At 37.5% G+C, this 19,043-nt stretch overlaps 2 protein-coding genes across 4 annotated transcripts in view; one reads left to right on the top strand and one right to left on the bottom strand.

The window, feature by feature from the left end:
- Nucleotides 1-17,271, top strand: part of Spdya (speedy/RINGO cell cycle regulator family member A) — a 51,771-nt gene extending 34,500 nt beyond the window's left edge. Inside the window, exons 7-9 of one of the 2 annotated variants that reach the window (XM_078029464.1) lie at nucleotides 8,623-8,747; nucleotides 14,495-15,240; nucleotides 17,035-17,271. In XM_078029464.1, coding sequence (XP_077885590.1) covers nucleotides 8,623-8,732 — 110 coding nt within the window. In that variant the 3' untranslated portion in view covers nucleotides 8,733-8,747; nucleotides 14,495-15,240; nucleotides 17,035-17,271. Of the gene's footprint in view, nucleotides 1-1,313; nucleotides 8,748-14,494; nucleotides 15,241-17,034 lie in introns of both variants that reach the window. The other variant, XM_078029463.1, reaches the window with a different exon arrangement.
- Trmt61b (tRNA methyltransferase 61B) lies at nucleotides 1,287-14,975 on the bottom strand. 2 transcript variants are annotated; one of them, XM_078029462.1, is made up of 8 exons: nucleotides 14,277-14,975; nucleotides 8,861-8,963; nucleotides 7,361-7,483; nucleotides 6,496-6,686; nucleotides 3,220-3,311; nucleotides 2,532-2,758; nucleotides 1,797-1,874; nucleotides 1,287-1,707 (listed from the first exon to the last, which is right to left on the bottom strand). In XM_078029462.1, the coding sequence occupies exons 1-8, from the start codon at nucleotides 14,973-14,975 to the stop codon at nucleotides 1,664-1,666; spliced, it is 1,557 nt and encodes a 518-aa protein (XP_077885588.1). In that variant the 3' UTR covers nucleotides 1,287-1,663. The 2 variants fall into 2 exon arrangements, with proteins under 2 accessions (XP_077885588.1, XP_005322549.5); XM_005322492.5 differs by lacking the exon at nucleotides 7,361-7,483.
- Nucleotides 17,272-19,043: the final 1,772 nt, after the last annotated feature.

The following is a 19,043-nucleotide window of genomic DNA, read 5'->3' as shown; positions in this document are numbered from 1 at the left end:
TCAAAATGCCAGAAGATCCTACATGATCTGATCCCTATGTACCTTTTAGTCTTTTTCACTCACCTCTAGCATCACTGGCCCTTTTCTCATTTTCCCTGCCTAGTCAATAATTATTTACCATTCAGGTCTCAGTTCAAGTGCTGCCCCTGTTATGTCTATTCATAGTACCCTCCATTTCTATGGAACATTTATTATAGTTTTATTTTTATATTTGTGTAGTTGTTTATTATCTGGCTTTATTATGGACCATAAACTCTGTAAAGCAGGTTTTTAGGTTAAAATTCTCCACATTCTATAAACTGTTATAAAAAAAATTTTTACATACACACTTATATATATATATCATATATAATCTTTTAAAAAAAATAGTTATAACTTAAGAGACAAATCCAGGAATAATAGCATTTATCTGCCCAGGCAATCCTATTTCAAGACCTGTAAAAGATCTACAATTAAACAACAACTCAGTCTCTTAATCTTATCCATAAAATATGGATAACTTTAAAGATGAGTTGCAAGTTTGAAATTAATATATGTAGTTCTTTAAACAATGTATGGTAGATAGTAAACATAAAATAACTGATACTTATGAATAATAAGCCCCATTCATTCCTAATCAATTCATATTTCTAAAGTGTATTTCTCCAAACGTTACATACAGTGATTTTCGATGTTCTTTCAAGCCAATTCAAAAGATACTGAGAGGGATAAAAAAGATTTAAGAGGGGATGGGATTGTGGTTCAGTGGTAGAGTGCTCACCTAGCATGCATGAAGCACTGGGTTTGATCCTCAGCACCACATGGAAATAAAATAAAGATATGTGTCCACCTAAAATTAAAAAATTTAAAAAAAAAGATTTAAGAATTGTTATATCTTAGGGATATAGTTCAGTGGTAGAGCACTTGCTTAGCATATGGGCCGACCGGCCAACACCCATAACAAAAAAAAAAAATCACGTCTTTATTAGAATTTTTAAGGTGATTATATCATTCTTATCAGTTTATCCCCTACTATAGGGGGAAGTGTTACTGATAATTGAACCCAGGGGTGCTTTAGTACACATCCCAAGTCTTTTTATTTTTTATTTTGACAGGGTCTTGCTAAGTTGCTGAGGCTGCCTTCAAATATGCAATCCTTCTGCCTTAGCCTCCTGAGTCACTGGGACTATAGGCATGTACCATGATGCCTCGAATGCCCCCTACTATTTACTATAGCCAGGATTTCTCATTGTTTCTAAGACAACAAGCAATTAAATTACATATTTAAAATATATGGATACATCAAATTTATCTTAAAATGCATTTTATTTCAGTAGCCAAAGACCATCAATCAAAGAAAGGAAAGAACACTAATTTCATGAAGACAGACAAATCCATGGAGTGGTTTACAGGAAGTGAAGAATGAGATGGCTCATCTAAAGCAACTTGGAATCATTAGCTACAAAAACTAAATGCAAGACATATGTCAAAATGGGACATTTAAGCAGTTTTGCAAAGTTTCACATCTTTTTTTAGCTTTTGTTCTTTTTCAAAGTTATATGTAAAAGTTATACAAATCATAGTAACAGCTAAAAATACTAATCTATGAAACTAGTGATTTATAGCTTAAAGTTCTAGTTTGATATTTTTCCATCTTCAAATAGGTTGCCATCATTTGGGATACTCAGTTAAGTTGTGGTCTGAACTTCCTCAACTTGACAAGAAAAGCTAATTTAAGAGAAGAAAAAAAATAAGGTCATTATATTACATTAATTAAAATAAAAAATAATTTAATATGGCCTGAAAACATTACTCACCTGTATGACCAGCTTGCCAATGTATAGGTCTGGCAATATAGGGAAATGATCCATATGGAAAATCAGAATGTGATCCTTCTGTTATAGAACAAAATATGTACTATAAGCTACATAAATATTTTATAATTTGTTTATATTAACTGTTAAAATATTAATTACTATCCCTTTACTGAAGTTTTTTCCTCAGTCTTTTTTTTTTTTAAAGCCATTTGTTTTGGAAATACTCTGCCAGAAACTATACAGAAACAATTCATCAATGATTATATAATAACTTTATCATATGGTTTTATAACCAAAAGAATAAGCCCATATCATAAATCAATGGATATCTGAAAACTTTTTCATGGTCTAAATAATGTGTATAATACAACAAGAAGCTAAATTTAATTCTCTGAAGAATTCCAGCAGCATCTTAGGGGAGATGCTTTTTGCAATAATAGCTATCTGCATATCAGGTCATATTAAATTCATCAGTAATAATAATCACTGATCTATGTTTTAAACATCCTTTAGTATATTTAAATTATTCCACAAACCAAGCTCATGTGACAAACAATAAATATGAATCATAGACAATGTCCAATTCTTCAAAGATACCAGAATTTTAAAAGTACAAAAAGTCATTATTTCTTCTATTCATTCTAGGAATATTTTTTGTTATATAATGGTCAATACACTTAAGAATCCATTCTCCATTTATCACAAACAGATGCACAAAGTAAAATTGAAGCTCACCATGGTCATTCTCTTGAAAAATCTCACTTTCAACTCCAGTTTCCTTTTGGGTATGTAATTGTAAATCTTTGTTGATTTTAGGTTCTACTTTTTGAACTAAAATTCCATTTTTCTGTTTTGCAAGGCAAACCAACCAATCTCTGACAATGACTTCGCTTATCTTTTCACATGACAGAGCAAGTTCACAGATGCGAATTCCATCTAAAAGTTCAATAACCTGTGTGATGCTTTTAGAAAAGTGAAAAATATACCTTTACATTTCTACCAAAATAATAACTCTACATTTATTTTAAGTTCACTGTACATCTTACCCAAATTTAAGTGATATTACCCAAATTTAAATGCTATATGTAATTAAATTAAGGGGGAGGGGATTAAAAATGCAAATTGACACATAAGTAATGTCACATACTAAATAAAAAATAGACATTAATTTAACTTTAGTGTTCACATTATGATTTGAAAACTTCTTCCCAATTGTTGGAAGAAACATGTATCTTATTATTTATGTAAAAGGATGATTTAAATAGCAATATAACTGAATTTGGACCATATGTCATGTTTTGCCTTAGTTATAATATGAATGTATATACCCAGTTACAATATGAACATTTTAATCCAGTATTTAGGAAAAATAAAAAGTGTATTTAAAAATCACATGAGAAAGAAAATTGTCCCTATTACTCACTTTGCTAGATATACAGCACATACACCACCCTGTTTAAGATTTGGATATAAAACAGGCAAAGCAACTTGAGGGTTTAACATATCCAAAGCTACCTGTGGGGAAGGGGGAAAAATGAAATGCATCAGTCTGATTGTTTAAATAAAGCATGGGTTTTCTATTCTTAATTGTGGTGAAATGACACTTTTAGAAAGCTATTACCCAGTTATTTCTTCGAATATGGTACTATTAGAATATTAACTGTCATTTTACTGCTCCCCAAATGGTTGTTTATCACTATACAATTTTTCATAGCATTTGACTATATATAAAAATCAGAATGGTATACCTTGTACTTGGCAATATTAATAGAGAAATCTTTCTTTGGCTATTAATGTATACGTGAATATGGACAAGAATTCCTGTATTAATATTGCCATATGTAAGACATAATGTTATAAAAAGTTAAAATATATTTGAGGCCTTGTAATTTTAAAAACATCTTTATTTTGTTGTTTATTTTTATGTGGTGCCTCACATGTATGAGGAAAGCGCTCTGCCACTGAGCCACAACTCCAGCCCTCTCTTGCTAAAATATAAATTTAAATGCTTTAGTTCAGTTTTGGTAGTAAAAATTCACATTATTTTAAAATGTTTTAATTTTTTATGTTTAAAGGAGAAGCTCTGAATATTAATTTTGGAGGGTAAGAAATGTGCCCATTATTGCTTTTTTCTTTATTCAATTGTAGATTACAGGGCTGTAACAGATGACAAGTACAATGAGTAAATGAATGACTGAAAGTTTCAAGTAAAAAATTAATTAAAAACAGGGACTGAGGCTGGGCCTCAGAGGCAGAGTGCTTATTTAACACAGGTGAGGCACTAGGTTAGATCCTCAATACCACATAAAAAATGAATTAAGTGGGCTGGGATTGTGGCTCAGCAGTGGAGCGCTCGGCTAGCATAGGCGGAACCCGGGTTGGATCCTCAGCATCACATAAAAATAAAGGCATTGTGTTGTCCATCTACATCTAAAAAATAAATATTAAAAATAAATAAGTAGATAAAGTTATAAAATATATATACTTTAAAAAATTAATAAAACAAAAAATCCAGTCAAAGTAACATTTATTGTTGGAAAACTCCAGAAAGCTTAGAGTTATTGGCACATCTATTTATTAAATGATATATTATTGTTTATGTGTTTAAGTAGCTCAGAGTGCTTGATTAGTATGTATGAGGCCCTGGGTTCAATCCCCAGTACTCCAAAAATTCAAACAAACAGTGGGGTGCAGTGGCAAACGTCTGTAATCTCAGTGGCTCAGGAAGCAGAGATAGGAGAATGGGGAGGTTCAAAGCCAGCCTTGAAATGGCGAAGTGCTAAGCAAATCAGTGAGACCCTTGTCTCTAAATAAAACATATAAAATAGGGCTGGGGATGTGGCTCAATGGTTGAGTACCCCTGAGTTCAATCCCTGGTACCACTCCCCCAAATCAAAACACCAGCAGTACATTAGACCAATGGACATTATTCACTGTTTACCAAATTTTTTTAAAAAATATTTTTTAGTTGTTGTTGGACACAATACCTTTATTTTATTTATTTATTTTTATGTGGGGCTGAGGATTGAACCCAGGGCCTCACACGTGCTAGGCAAGCACTCTACTGCTGAGCCACAACCTCAGTCCTATTTACCAAATATTTACTAAGCACCTTTTTATACATGTCAAGCATTTTCCTTATGGAAATCTAACATTGTTACGAGGATGTTGACTGACATGAACTATAACCATACAGCAGAATAAGAGGACCAAGACTGACAGGCATTGAAAGGTGCCATTTTATATATGAGCTGGTCAAAGAAGAAATCTGAAGAAAATGATTTACAATGGAAAGTTAGGGGGGAAGTGTGCTGCAGGCAGGAAAATAGCAAATACAAATGTTCTGAGGCAGTGGGCTACTTGGGGAGTTTGAAGGTGCCACTGTTGCTTACAGTGGAGATGAATAGGGGAAAATGGTAGGGATATGTGGAAGTAGAGAGGAGACAGCTTACATAGAATTTTGCTGGCTTTAGCTTTACTTAGGGAACAGTCTCTGGAAAGTTTTAAAGAATGCCATATGGATTTTTAAAAAACTTTTGTGAACAAGAAAGCATAGTTTAAGCATATAACTCGGTGTATTGACCTCCAGGGGGACTGAATTCAGGGGTGCTTAACCATTGAGCCACATCCCCATCCCTTTTTAATATTTTATTTAGAGACAGGGTCTCACTGAGTTACTCAAGGGCCTCGCTAAATTGCTGAGGCTGGCTTTGAACATGCGATCCTCCTGCCTCAGCCTCCTGAGCCACTGGGATTACAGGTGTGCGCCACCATGCCTGGCTGAACTTTGCTTCATTTTTCAACAAGTTAAGGAAAGCAAGGAAGATCCCTTATTCCAGGCCTAAGACCATAGTGCCAGGCTATGAATGTTGAGTAGCACCACCAAGGACAAGGCAACTCCAACACTATGTAATTCTGAAACTTTTAAGTCACTTAATACCTACACATTCCACATCTCTACCATCTTTGGTTATTGCTTAAAATACCATCCTTTCTTTTCATCTGTCCTTTTATCTACTATACTTCTCCCTAAGTTAACCTCTCACTGCTATAAATCCCCCTAATCTCCACATCTTTAATGAACACTCCTGTACATCCTGACTTCTAAAGATGCTGCTTACCTATTCCCTCTCAAAATGGAGGCTATTTATCTCCCTACTTCTCACAATTGAGGTTAGGCACTGGTCTCAAAATGCTCCCAATGCTGCTTCCTAATTATTATTCCTTTATCATGGAAACGCTGAGATTTATTTTTTTTTATTTTTATTTTTTAAAGAGAGAGTGAGAGAGGAGAGAGAGAGAGAGAGAGAGAGAGAATTTTTTTTTTAATATTTATTTTTTAGTTCTTGGCAGACACAACATCTTTGTTGGTATGTGGTGCTGAGGATCGAACTGGGGCCGCACGCATGCCAGGCGAGCGTGCTACCGCTTGAGCCACATCCCCAGCCCCAACGCTGAGATTTATGATGATCAACTTTTGCTTCTAACTTCTGGTCATTATCCAACATTCATGGACAACTGTGGCACCTGAGTCAGTTTCTCTGCTCCAAATCCCACCATGATATTAAAAGGTATTAAAGAAAAATACTCATCTTTAGTTATAGAAATAGGGCAAATATAACAAAGGCTGTTCCCCAAACACAAGAAATCCAATTGTTTTCTTTGTACTCAAATAGGACCTACTTTTAAAAAAACTTACTGCATCAAATGTTAAAGATTTGATATCTTCAGTTGCTCCAGAAATATCCTTATGAATAAAATTCACATTGTCTGGCCATTCTTCATTGTGACTTAATTTCCATGAATCACGCCAGTGCTTGTAATTCTTCTTGGCTAGATAATGGTGGTCTTTCCGTATTTCAAAACTTATGACTTGTCCTTGTAATCCAACTTAAGTTAAAAAAACAACTTATATTTCATAGTATAAAGTGTCAATCTATTTTCCAAAGGAATTATTAAACATGTGAAAAAAACTAAACAGTTCAAGGTTACAAAAGTACTTCTCCCATTCCTGATCCACCATCTTCCTCTTCTTAGGTAGCCATATTACCCATTACTTACACTTCCCACACTAGTGGGTGCCTATACCAACATGCAAGTAACTCTGCTTTTCATATATATCATGACAAAAATACACTGTCTTGTACCTTACTCTTACTTACCAATGTTATTTCAGCAGTTATGGGTATACTTTTAATAGCTAATACATTACAGTGTATGTCTATACCATAACTTATTTAATAGTCATCTTCGATGAACATTTAGCTTGTTTCTCATCTTGTGCTAATACAAATAACACTGCAATGAACATTCTTCTGCCTAAGTCTTCATAATATATGTCAGTTTATCTTTATAGGACAAAGTACTAAACATAGAATTAGTAGTCCAAAGGGCATGTCAATTTTTTATTTTGAAAAACAATTGTCCTCCAAAAAAGTGGTGTTGATTTATACTTCCAACAATGTATTAATAGTGTCTACTTCTCCATATACCCTCTTCAACAGTTATCAAACTTTTTATCTGTGTCAATATAAAAATTTAATAGTTTATCATTGTAGTTTTACCTTTATTATTGATGAGGGTTGAGCCTTTCATATATTTAAAAAGGATTTGAATTTGGTATGTGTCCGATGAATCTTCAAATTGTTTAACATAAGTAAACACTACAGTTCCAGAGAATACTATATCTTAAGGCAATTAGGAGGGAAGACAAGAGGAGGCATCTGTGATACACAAACATATCCTTCATCAACCTAGGTACTAAATGCATGAGTGTGGTCACTGTATACAAGTTCATGGAGGGTTGAGGATTTAACTCAGTGGCAGAGCACTTACCGAGCATGCACAAGGCCCTGGGTTTGATCCTGAGTAGTGGGGGAAAAGTTCATGTGGTATAAACTTATAATCTGTGTACTTTTTGTTTCATTAAAAAATTTACTTTATGGGGCTGGGACTATAACTCAGTGGTAGAGGGCCTGCCTTGCACGTGTGAGGCACTGGTTTCGATCCTCAGGACCAAATAAAAATAAATATATTGTATCCATTTACAACTAAAAAAATTTTTTTAAATTTACTGTAAAAAAATTGTAGAAGCAGCTGGGAATGATGGCACACACCTATAATCCCAGCAGCTCTTGTGATCGATCCTCTTGCCTCAGCTGATCACAAGTTAGAGGCCAGCCTCAGTAACTCAGTGATGCCCTAAAAAATAAAAAGGGGATGTGGCTCACTAGCTAAGCACTCCTATGTCTAAATGAAAGAAAAGAAGGAAGGAAAAAAGGACAGAAAAAAAGAAGGCAGGCAGGGAAGAAAGAAAGGAAGAAGCAAGTGAGGTACAGTGGCACATGCCTCTAATCCCAACGACTCAGGAGAATCACAAGTTTGAGGCACCAGCCTGGGCAATTTAGAGAGCTCTAATCTCAAAGTAAATAAAAAAGGACAGAAATGTAGTTCAGTGGTAAAACGCCTGTGCATTCTACCCCCAATACCTGGATGCGGGGGGCAGCATTAGAATGGAGGGATTAAAAGAAAAGAAATGGATGGAGGGTTAAAAAGAGTGACTGGAATAAATGAACAAAACACGAAGAAAGGGCTGGGGATGTGGCTCAAGTGGTAGTGCACTCGCCTGGCGTGCGTGCGGCCCGGGTTCGATCCTCAGTACCACATACAAACAAAGATGTTGTGTCCACAGAAAACTAAAAAAATAAATAAATATTAAAAAAAAAAAAAACAACAACACGAAGACAGTGGCCTCCATTTGGTTTTCAGGAGAATGCTATTACAAATTTATGTATTCCCCCAAATATCTTTTTGGCTTTCTTTGCAGTACTGGGGATGGAACCCAGAGTTGAACATGCTATGCAAGCACTCTACCAGGGTCTCCCTAAGTTGCCCAGACTGGTCTTGAACCTGCATCCTCATGCCTCAACTTCCTGAGAAGCTGGAATTAAGGTACGTGCTACCCTACTCACCTGTATTTTCCCAAATACCTTTTTCTCTTTATTATCATGAACAAACTGAATGCTTTGTTATCTAGGTCTAGCTCATTTATCCCAATCTCTTACCTGCTTTTGATAAAAATAAGCTCATTCCACCAGAACCCGAACCAGCTTCCAAAACAGTATCACCTGGGCTGATGTCCATCATCGATAGTATCATATTCATATCCTATGATTGAAATATGGAATATGACGAATAAAAAATAATAAGCACTCATTCTTATGCTATGTTGGAGAAGGAAGCAAAAATTTTTAAAAAGGATTGACTTCTAGTCCTACTTACAAAGAATCTATATTTTGCTTAACATTATAAGGAATTTCAAGCCAGGCATGGGAGTGCATACCTATGATCCCAGTGACCAAGATAGGAGAACTAAAAATTCAAGACCAGCCTGGGCAACTTTGCAAGACCCTCAGAAATAGCAAGACTTGGCCTCAAAAAAAAGTACTATTTTTATTTTTAATATATTTTTTAGTTGTAGTTGGACACAATATCTTCATTTTTTAATTTTTATATGATACTAAAGATTGAACACAGCGCCTCACACGTTCAAGGCCGACACTCTACCACTGAGTACAGCCTCAGCCCAAGTACTGGGTTTGCAGCTCAGTGGTAAAGTGTCCCTGGGTTCAATCTTTAGTTATACCACACATACCCCCCCCCCCAAATAAAAAGAAAGAAAGAAGAAATTCAAGAATCAATTAGCAAATAAGCAATTCAGAATAATACTCAAAGTATAGATACTAAATAATACTAAAATAATAATACTAAAAATATAGACATAATAATACTAAAAGTATATAGCACGATACAAATGTAGAGGAGAAAGCAGAGGAAACTTTGCTTAATGACAAAGAGTAGAGAATAGAAACAGCTTTGAACAAAGCATACGTGGAACAGTCTGCTCATCTCAGGAGGAGATGGAAACATGTTTTCATGTTGTTTAATCAGACTATGAGGAAAGTATCATCATTCTCATTATAAAGATGAGAAATCACACGTTAAATATTTTGCCCAAGGCCACGACACCAGGAATTAAATGGGAAAGTCATGAATAAAATCAATATTGAACTCTAAAGACCCTGTTATTGACTATTACACTATAACAATTGTTACAATGAGAGAATCTTAAAAGTAAGCATTTATTACAGTATGTCCCTCAATGCCAAATCTTTAAGTTGATAATAAATAGCATATCTAATAATTTTTTACTATCTTTTCTGGGAAGAGCTACTTGTGAAAATTCTAAAAGGGGTTTCTAGTATCCTTCTATCCAGTCACAAAATTATAAATTAAATATGGTTTTGACTGGAAAATGTAAATTTTTTTTTATAATTTTTTTTTAATATTTATTTTTTAGTTTTTGGCGGACACAACATCTTTGTTTGTATGTGGTGCTGAGGATCGAACCTGGGCCACATGCATGCCAGCACGCTACTGCTTGAGCCACATCCCCAGCCCCCAAAATGTAAATATTTTACAAAGTATAGTTGACTAATTAAAAGCTAAAATGTATTTGGATTAAGGCTTGTGGACCAAATGAAACAGACATGATTTTTAAAATGTGTTAGTCAAAAAGTCTCATTCAAGGTTTAGTCTTTAAGAAATACATATCCAGGCATCTTGGAATAGAGATGGGAAGAGGTAAAGACAACTTTATATAAATATGAATATAACAGCTAATATAGTGGGAGGTAGCTTGAGTAGTCATTTCAGTAAAAAGTCCTAGAGAAGGTACTTCTATTTTCTTGGTCCTTTCATACAGAAATGTGGTACATTATAAAATAATTTGAGCATATTTTAGCTTTTGCTACTTGTCACTGAGGTTATTTGGTCTCAATAGGATGAGCTTTCTAGGCTACACATATAACAGTCATTTCAATTCAAAATTAGGTGGAACATTGACATTCATTCATTTTCCTGCTTCTTTCAAAATGGGCTTGAGGCTGCTGGGAGAGTCCTCCACAGTTATGAAATATCACTTGACTACTAAGTTTTCTTAGGATTTAAAACTTTGGGCTTTCAAACAACCCTTTGAGACATGTTTTTTTTCTCAACAGATATTCTAACCTTTCTTGATTAGTTTAATAATATAAATCTAAGTCTCAGCCTAAGGATTTAGGCCTAAGGATTTATAACTGACAAAATGGCAACAATCTCTATTAACCATTTGTTTTTAAGAATTACAATCAAGCTGAGCATAGTGGCGCATGCCTGCAGGCTTGGAAGGCTGAGGCAGGAGGATTGGGAGTTCAAAACAGCCTCAGCAACTTAGTGATGCCCTAAGCAACTCAGCGAGATCCTGTCTCAAATGAAAAATAAAAAACGACTGGAGATGTGGCTCAGTGTTTAAGTGCCCCTGGGTTCAAAATCCCTGGTATTAAAAAAAAAAAAAAAAAAAAAGGGCTGGGGATGTGGCTCAAGCGGTAGCGCGCTTGCCTGGCATGCGTGCGGCCCGGGTTCGATCTTCAGCACCACATACAAAGATGTTGTGTCCGCCGAAAACTAAAAAATAATAAATATTAAAATTTAAAAAAAAAAAATCCGAGGATTGTTGCCCTTTATGCTTCTATTCCAAAGCTAAAAGTGCTTGATATTGACCAAATGTGGACATGTAGTGCTGGGTGCGGTGGCACTGGCCTTTAATCCCAGTGGCTTGGGAGACAACAGGAGGATGGTAAGTTCAAAGCCAATCTCATCAATTTGGTGAGGACCTAAGCAACTTAGCAAGACCTGGGCTCAAAATAAAACATAAAAAAGAGGCTGAGGATGTAGCTTGGTGGTTAAGCACCCCTGGGTTCAATCCCTAGTACAAAAAAAAAAAAAAAGCATTTCAAGTTGTAAAGGTCAAAGTTCAAGGTTGAACTTCCTAATTTCCCACAGTCACTACTTTGGAAATAAAGAGGGGTCAGTACCTGGTAAGTACAGTATTTAAATTCCTTCTTAGAGCAGAACATTGACTTTTATCTGTGACAAATGTTAAAAGTGGGAATTGAAGAAAAGATCTAATTTTATGACCGTCTCAAAAAATACAAAATTAAAAGGATTTGGGGGATGTGTCCCTGAGTTCAATCCTTCAATCCCCAGTACCAAAAAAAAAAAAAAAAAAATTAGTGATGTGAAAGAGAGAATGCAAGTTTCTATCAAGATCACCCAACCCCACTAGCCTAAAACCCTGGGGAAAATGGAGTCCTTGGGTAGAACTTTTAAAATATAGATTGGATTCCATTTAAAACCTCCCAATGCCCCCCCACCATAAATGAAGTAAAATACTCTTTGTCTACAACTTGACCCACCCAGACCACAACAGGAACTCTGTTGAGTAGCCTGTTCCACGTATGCTTTGCAAAGCTGTTTCTATTCTCTACTCTTTGTCATTAAGCAAAGTTTCCTCTGCTTTCTCCTCTGCATTTGTATTGTTCTATACTTTTAGTATTATTGTCTATATTTTTATTATTATTTTAATATTATTTAGCGTCTATACTTTGAGTATTATTCTGAATTGCTTATTTGCTAATTGATTCTTGAATTTCTTTTTTCTTTCTTTTTATTTGCTCCCTTCAAAAGAACACTCTGGAGGCTGGGGTTATGGCTCAGCAGTAGAGCACTCAACTAGCACATGTAAGACTCTGGGTTCTGTCCTCAGCACTACACAAAAATAAATAAATAAAATAAAGGTATTGTACCCCACTACAACTAATATATATATATATATATATATTATTATTTTTTTTTTTTAAAGAACATTCTGGGGTGAGGGTTGTGGCTCAGTGGTAGAGTGCTCGCCTAGCACATGCAAGGCCCTGGGTTCGATCCTCAGCACCACATAAAAGTAAATAAAGTGTTAAGTCCAACTACAACTAAAAAAATAAATATTAAAAAAAAAAAGACCACTCTGCTCCTAGGCCTTTGCAAGGCTTGCTCAGCCCTATTTAGGTTTCCTATCAAATATACTTAGAGATCTCTGATCACCTGACACCCTTCTCCTACTCATGATTCATGTGTTTGTCTTCATGGCACTTGGCACTACCTAAAATGACCTTTTTCGTTCATTTATTTGTTGTCATTTCCTCCAGAGTGTAAAGTTTATGTTGAGTGCAATACTGTGTAACTCCCAGGAATGTAAAGGTAGTCAAATTACTTGCTGAATGAATCCTGCATTGGAAAGAGGAACTGTTACAAAGTAACATTCTACTCAAGGACCATGACTGAGGATTGAAATAAATCACTAGCAAAGGATGAACAAGGAACTAGGCAGTTAACTCATTATTAAGAATATTCATGGGGCTTATGTTGTGACTCAGTGGTAGAGTGCTCGCCTAGCATGCCAAGGCACTGGATTTGATCCTCAGCACCATATAAATGTAAAATAAGGATATTGTGTCCACCTAAAACTAAGAAATATTTTTTTTTTAAAAAAAGAATATTGATTTTGCTGGGCACAGTGGCACACTCCTGTAAATCCCACTCTGGAGGCTGAGATGAGGAGGATCACAAGTTTGAGGTCAGCCTCAGCAAGTGAGACCCTGTCTCAAAATAAAATATAAAAAGGGCTGGGGATGGGGCTCACTGGTAGTGCCACTGGGTTCAATCCCTAGTACTGTAATAACAGAAAGGAAGAAAAAAAGTATTCATTTTATGTTTAATGTTAGCCATTTTTTAAAATTTTTTATTATTTTTTTTAATGTTAGCCATTTTGTTATAAAACTTTATTTTTTTCCTAAACAGAAAAGCATAGTAATATATATCTCTACTGTGTTGTTTATTTTAGCAGCGCTAGGGGATTGAATTCAGGGCCACACACTTTCTAGACAAGTGCTCCACCACTGAGCTACACTCCCAGCCCTAGTATCTATTAAATATACCTCTAGTAAGCAAAAACTATTTTATATATATGTGTGTGTATATATATATATGTACAAATGTATACCTCTAGTAACATGCCTTACTAAATTAAATATGATAATCAAAATACCACTCTAAGGGTACTACAAAATTGTCAAGATTCTTAAGTACTGAATCTGCAAACTTGCAAACTTAAAAAGTTAAAAAAATTACTTAAAAAGGGGGCTGGAGTTGTGGCTCAGCAATAGAGCACTCGCTGAGCACAAGTGAAGCACTGTTCAATCCTCAGCACCACATAAAAATAAATAAATAAAAAATAGAGGTATTGTGTCCATCTACAACAAAATAAATAAATAGTAATGTGAAAGAAATATAAATATTATGTGTCCTGTGAGTCCACATCACTCTAACAGTAAGCTGGCACACTCTTCATTTTATAGGTTAGTGAAATCGCAGCTACCAAACTAAAATCTGGTTGCTTCCTCTTAATAAGCAATATCATAGATAGGTTGGTTACAGCCATCTGGCTTATTGAAAAAAAATCTGAGAAGAAAATTTTCAAACCTTCTGAGGTGTGTTTTGAGTACATTCATCAGGACTGTGGTACCAATACCCACTTAATCCCTCTCTCATTACCTTTGGATATGTGATGGCAGGCCCTCTTTTCATCATTAACACATAATCTTCCAATGCCGGCCTCATCAGCATGAAACTCTTACCACAGGAACTCGTCAGTACCTGGCCTGGGAACTTCCCCACGATCTCGCTGTACGGGACTGACCCCCAGCTACTATTTAAGTGCCCGACATTGCTCAACCTAAATAATTTTCTATATTGTGTTTCTCTTTTCCCAGTCGTAGCTAAAATCAGCTCCCCGGCCCGAAAGGGTCCCTCTCTGGAAGTTGAGCAGGAAGAGGAGTCGTGAAGCTCTGTGGTCTCAAAAGTGGACTGAGGCACGGGGGTCAGCAGGAGATCCCCGGATTCCGAATATGCGGGACCAAATTGAGCCCGCTCTCCGCTCGAGCTTTGGTGATCTCGAGGGGGTGACTCGTCCCGCGGCGTCTCCAGTGACGAAAGACATGTGTTCCCAGTGCCCGCGACGCGGAGAGGGAGAGGTGGAGACGAGTCTGCGTCGGGGGCTTTTCTTCGAGTCGCCTCTGACTCTCTGTCTCCATCTCGCACTTCTCTAGGAGAGGACTCGTGACACAGTAACCGCGCTTCTTCGAAAGGCGGTCGGCCAAGGCCGCACAGGGTCGAATGGATCCCGAGCCCCAGAAGTCTACAGAGGGGCCGCAGCTCCAGGAATCCCTGACTGCGACGAACAGCGCACAGCATGATTTCCCGCGCAGGCGCTGTCTCAGAGAAGTGACGTAGGGCCGGGCAAGGCCCCGCCCCTTGATGCCCGGCGCTTTGGGGCTTTGCCATAGGACTCCGCAGCAGCGCGGGAAGGGTACTGTGCCTGCGTCCAGAGGGGCGCTAGTGGGCGGGGCGTTAGTGGGCGGGGCGTGAGGTGTTGCCTCGGGGGCCTGGTGGAAGAACTGCTAGTGTAGCGTGTCTACTTGCGCAAGGGGACGGTTTTCCTCTACCGAAAGTGAGCAAGGTAAAGAATTTACCGCTGGTCAATCTCCGCCTGGCCGTTCGGTGACAGAAGGGTTAAAAAAGACAAAACCAGTTGAAGTGCTTTGTAAAGGCTCTCTCCCAGAGTTAGCTTGCTAGTAATCGTGACCACAAACGTCACTCGGGATGCGATTGTTAGACGTCCTGGAACGCGCCACCTGCTGACCGCTGCTCCTTTCCTAGCTGCCTACGACTGCGCCCCCACTCCCACCCCCAAGTCCGCTCTTGAGCCCTTTTGACAGGTTGTGACCACCTACTTGTTCCCACTCGCAAGCCCAGAGAGTCTAATTAAAGTGATAGTATTCACTATGCGCTTATTAAACTGTTTTAAATAATTAAAATATCTAGATTTTAGCCTCCCCAAAACTAAATAAGCTTTTTGAAACAGGAAAAGAGATCTTTGGAGTCCAAAGTTAACCTTAAATAGCACTAGTCTGTCTGCTTAGTAGTAGTTCATATGGCAAAAGTTTATTGAGGGACTGGCTATACCACCAGGCATGTTAGAGTACTGATTAAAATTTAAAACTCGTCTAAAAATTATTCTCATTTTCTGCAGAAGAAAACTGACCAAGGAGGATGAAATGGTTCAGGAAAGATTCCTAACAAAATAGCTGACAAGTGGAAAGGCAGGGTTTCCTATTCTAGGTCAATCAGATTCAGCAGCCTTTGCCCTTTGTACCTTGAACCCCTTTCCTAAAGACTGGTCGACAGTGCAATTGAACTGAAAAGTCCAAGCGTGTTCAAAGGGCTGTGGATTCAATGTGATTTGGTTTAAATTTGATAGAATGAATTTTTACATTATTTTCTGAGGCATAAATTTATAACTTTATAAACCATACTTTCTAGGACATCAGCCACCATAAACTCTATCATTAGAATTTTTCTCCTTTCTTTGGCTCCCCCTCTTGCCTCCTATCCTGGAGATGGAGCCCAGGGGCACACACTGAGCCACACCACCAGACCTTTTTAATTTTTATTCTAAGACGGGGTCTAAACTGCCCAAGCTGGGGCCTGGGGTTGTGGCTCAGGGGTAGAGCACTCACCTAACTCGTTTCAGGCACTGAGTTTGATCCTCAGCACCACATAAAAATGAATAAATATAATAAAGATATTGTGTCCAACTACAACTAAAAAAATTAAATAAACTGCTGAAGCTGGCCTCAAACTTATGATTCTACTGTTGCAGCCACTCCAGTTGCTGAGGTTGCAGACATGTGCCACAGAGTAGTACCAAAAAAATAAAGTTTGTTTTCTTAAAAACCATGAATGAGGGGCTGGGGATGTGGCTCAAGGCTCACCTGGCATGCGTGCGGCCAGTTCAATCCTCAGCACCACATACAAAAACAAAGATGTTGTGTCTGAGATTACCATGTAGTTTTTATCTTTTGTTCTATTAGTAGAAGTATTCCATTTACTGGTTTTTCTTTTTTTGGCACTGGGGATTGAACCCACTGGGGCCATATCACTGAGTGACACCCCCAGCCCTTTTTATTTTTTATTTTGAAACAATGTCTCAATAAATTGCTGAGGGGACTGGGGATGTGGCTCAAGCGGTAGCGAACTTGCCTGGCATGTGTGCAGCCCCGGTCCGATCCTCAGCACCACATACAAACAAAGATGTTGTGTCCACCGAAAACTAAAAAATATTTAAAAATTCAAAAATAAATAAATAAATTGCTGAGGCTGGTCTCCAATTTGGAAGCTTCCTGAGGCACTGGGATTACAGAAGTGTGCCATCATACCTGGCACATTTATTGATTTATTTTTTCCCCTGCAGGTGGTTCTGGGGATTGAACCCAGGGCCTTGTGTATGCAAGGTAAGCACTCTATCAACTGCGCTATATCCCCACCCCCAACATTTGTTGATTTTTGAGTGTTAAACCAACCTTGAATTCCTGGAAGAAATCCCATTTGATCATGGTGTTTAACTTTTTTTTATATATTTCTAGACATGGTTTATGATATTTTGTTAAGAATCAGAGAGGTAATCTGAATTAAAGCTGGTGTTGCCTGAGTTTTATTTATTTATTTATTTTGGATGGGCAGTACTGGGGATTGAACCCAGGAGCATTTTATCACCTTGTCACACTCCCAGTCCCTTCTTAAAAATAACTTTTTATTTTGAAATAGGGTCTTGACAAGTTGCTGAGGGTCTGGGTAAATTATCTAGACTGGCCTCAAACTTTTAATCCTCCTGCCTCAGCTTCCCTTGCCACTGAAATTACAGGTGTGCATCACCTAGCCAGATGCCTGAGCTGACCCTTTAGGACTGATAAGAATTAATTGTTAGTTGGTAAATTGGATAAAGCTTGGTGGCAGAAAGAGGCTTGGAAGAATATTAATTACAGGCCTGAGAAAAAAATAAGCAGGGCCCAGAATAATTGTGGTAAGGAGGCTGGGCCTGGTGGCATACACCTGTAATCCCAGCAACTCTGGAGGCTGAGACAGGAGGATCCTAAATTCAAAGTCAGCCTCAGCAACTTAGTGAGGCCCTAAGCAACTCAGTGAGATCCTGTCTCCAAATATAATATCTAAAAAGAGCTGGGGATGTGGCTCAATGGTTAAGCACCCCTGAGTTCAATCCCTGGTATAAAAAAAAAAAAGAACTTTCATTCATACTCTAAGTCTACCTTATCATATCCCTCTGGACTGAATTAGATGTTATCATACTCTCAATTCCTTAGCAATTTACTTACAATTCTTCTGTGTTTATCATATTCTGCTTTGTGTATAAAAAGCACTCAATAATCTTCAGTGAGTTGTATTATCTTTGGTTTTATTGGTGCCTCCAGGTGACAAAAAAATAACTGTATGAGCCAGGCGTGGTTGTGCATGCCCATCTTCACAATGACTGGGGAGGCTGAGGCAGGAGTATCAAAAGTCCTCAGCCATCCTGAAACAGTAAAACGGCTGAGGATGTAGCTTAATGGTAAAATACTCACCAGTACCAAAAGAAAGAAGTGCGGGGGCGGTGGGGGGCAACTCTCCAAGACAATCTATGAGTAGAAACAGTGTGGCTTTGAGGGTGAGAAAGTGCTATTTTAAATGTTTCCCACTTGTTTTCTTGGAGAGTGCATCCCTGACCCATTCCTCGACTCTAGGCTGCCTTCTCCTATACCTTGTACTTTTCCTTGTGGGTGCTTATCATCATTATTCATCAACAGGTGAGTTTTTTTGTCTAAGGTGTCACTCCACCTTCCACTAGACTTCACTAAGCTCTTGAAGTCAGAACTCCTTTATATTCCCCCTCACATCCCTAAATTCTAAGGAATGGATGAAGGGAAAGTTGCAAAGTTAGGATACAGTTCTCTCCTCCAAGGATTCATCTTGTAAAATGCATTTGCCTGAGAGGCAGCTTGGCAAAGGAAAATGAATAAATGCCCATGAAGTTTCTGAAGTCACTTAACTACTCAGAGTATCAGTTTATCATCTGTAAAACAGACAAAATGATGACAAAATTTCTTCACTTTCTAAGTTTTTATTAACCAGTGAAATTTATTTAACACACATATACCCAGCTCCAAATAGCATGGCCAGGCATGGTGGTACATACCTGTAACCCAGCTACTTGGGAGGCTGAGGTAGGAGGATCGGAGTTCAAGGGCAGCCTAGGAAGTTCAAAAAGACCCTGTCTCAAAATAAAAGGGCTGAACTATAGCTCAGTGGTAGAGCACCCCTGGGTTTGATTCCCAGTACTGCAAAAAGAAAATGTTTTTAATACCAGCAATGTCATGTGATTGATATATATTATCCTGTTTTTCCTCTGCTGCACAAGTTATCTTTGTT

The sequence above is a fragment of the Ictidomys tridecemlineatus genome, chromosome 12 (assembly GCF_052094955.1).
Source record: "Ictidomys tridecemlineatus isolate mIctTri1 chromosome 12, mIctTri1.hap1, whole genome shotgun sequence".
Classification (NCBI taxonomy): domain Eukaryota; kingdom Metazoa; phylum Chordata; class Mammalia; order Rodentia; family Sciuridae; genus Ictidomys; species Ictidomys tridecemlineatus.
This window is presented reverse-complemented; position numbering and strand designations above follow the sequence as displayed.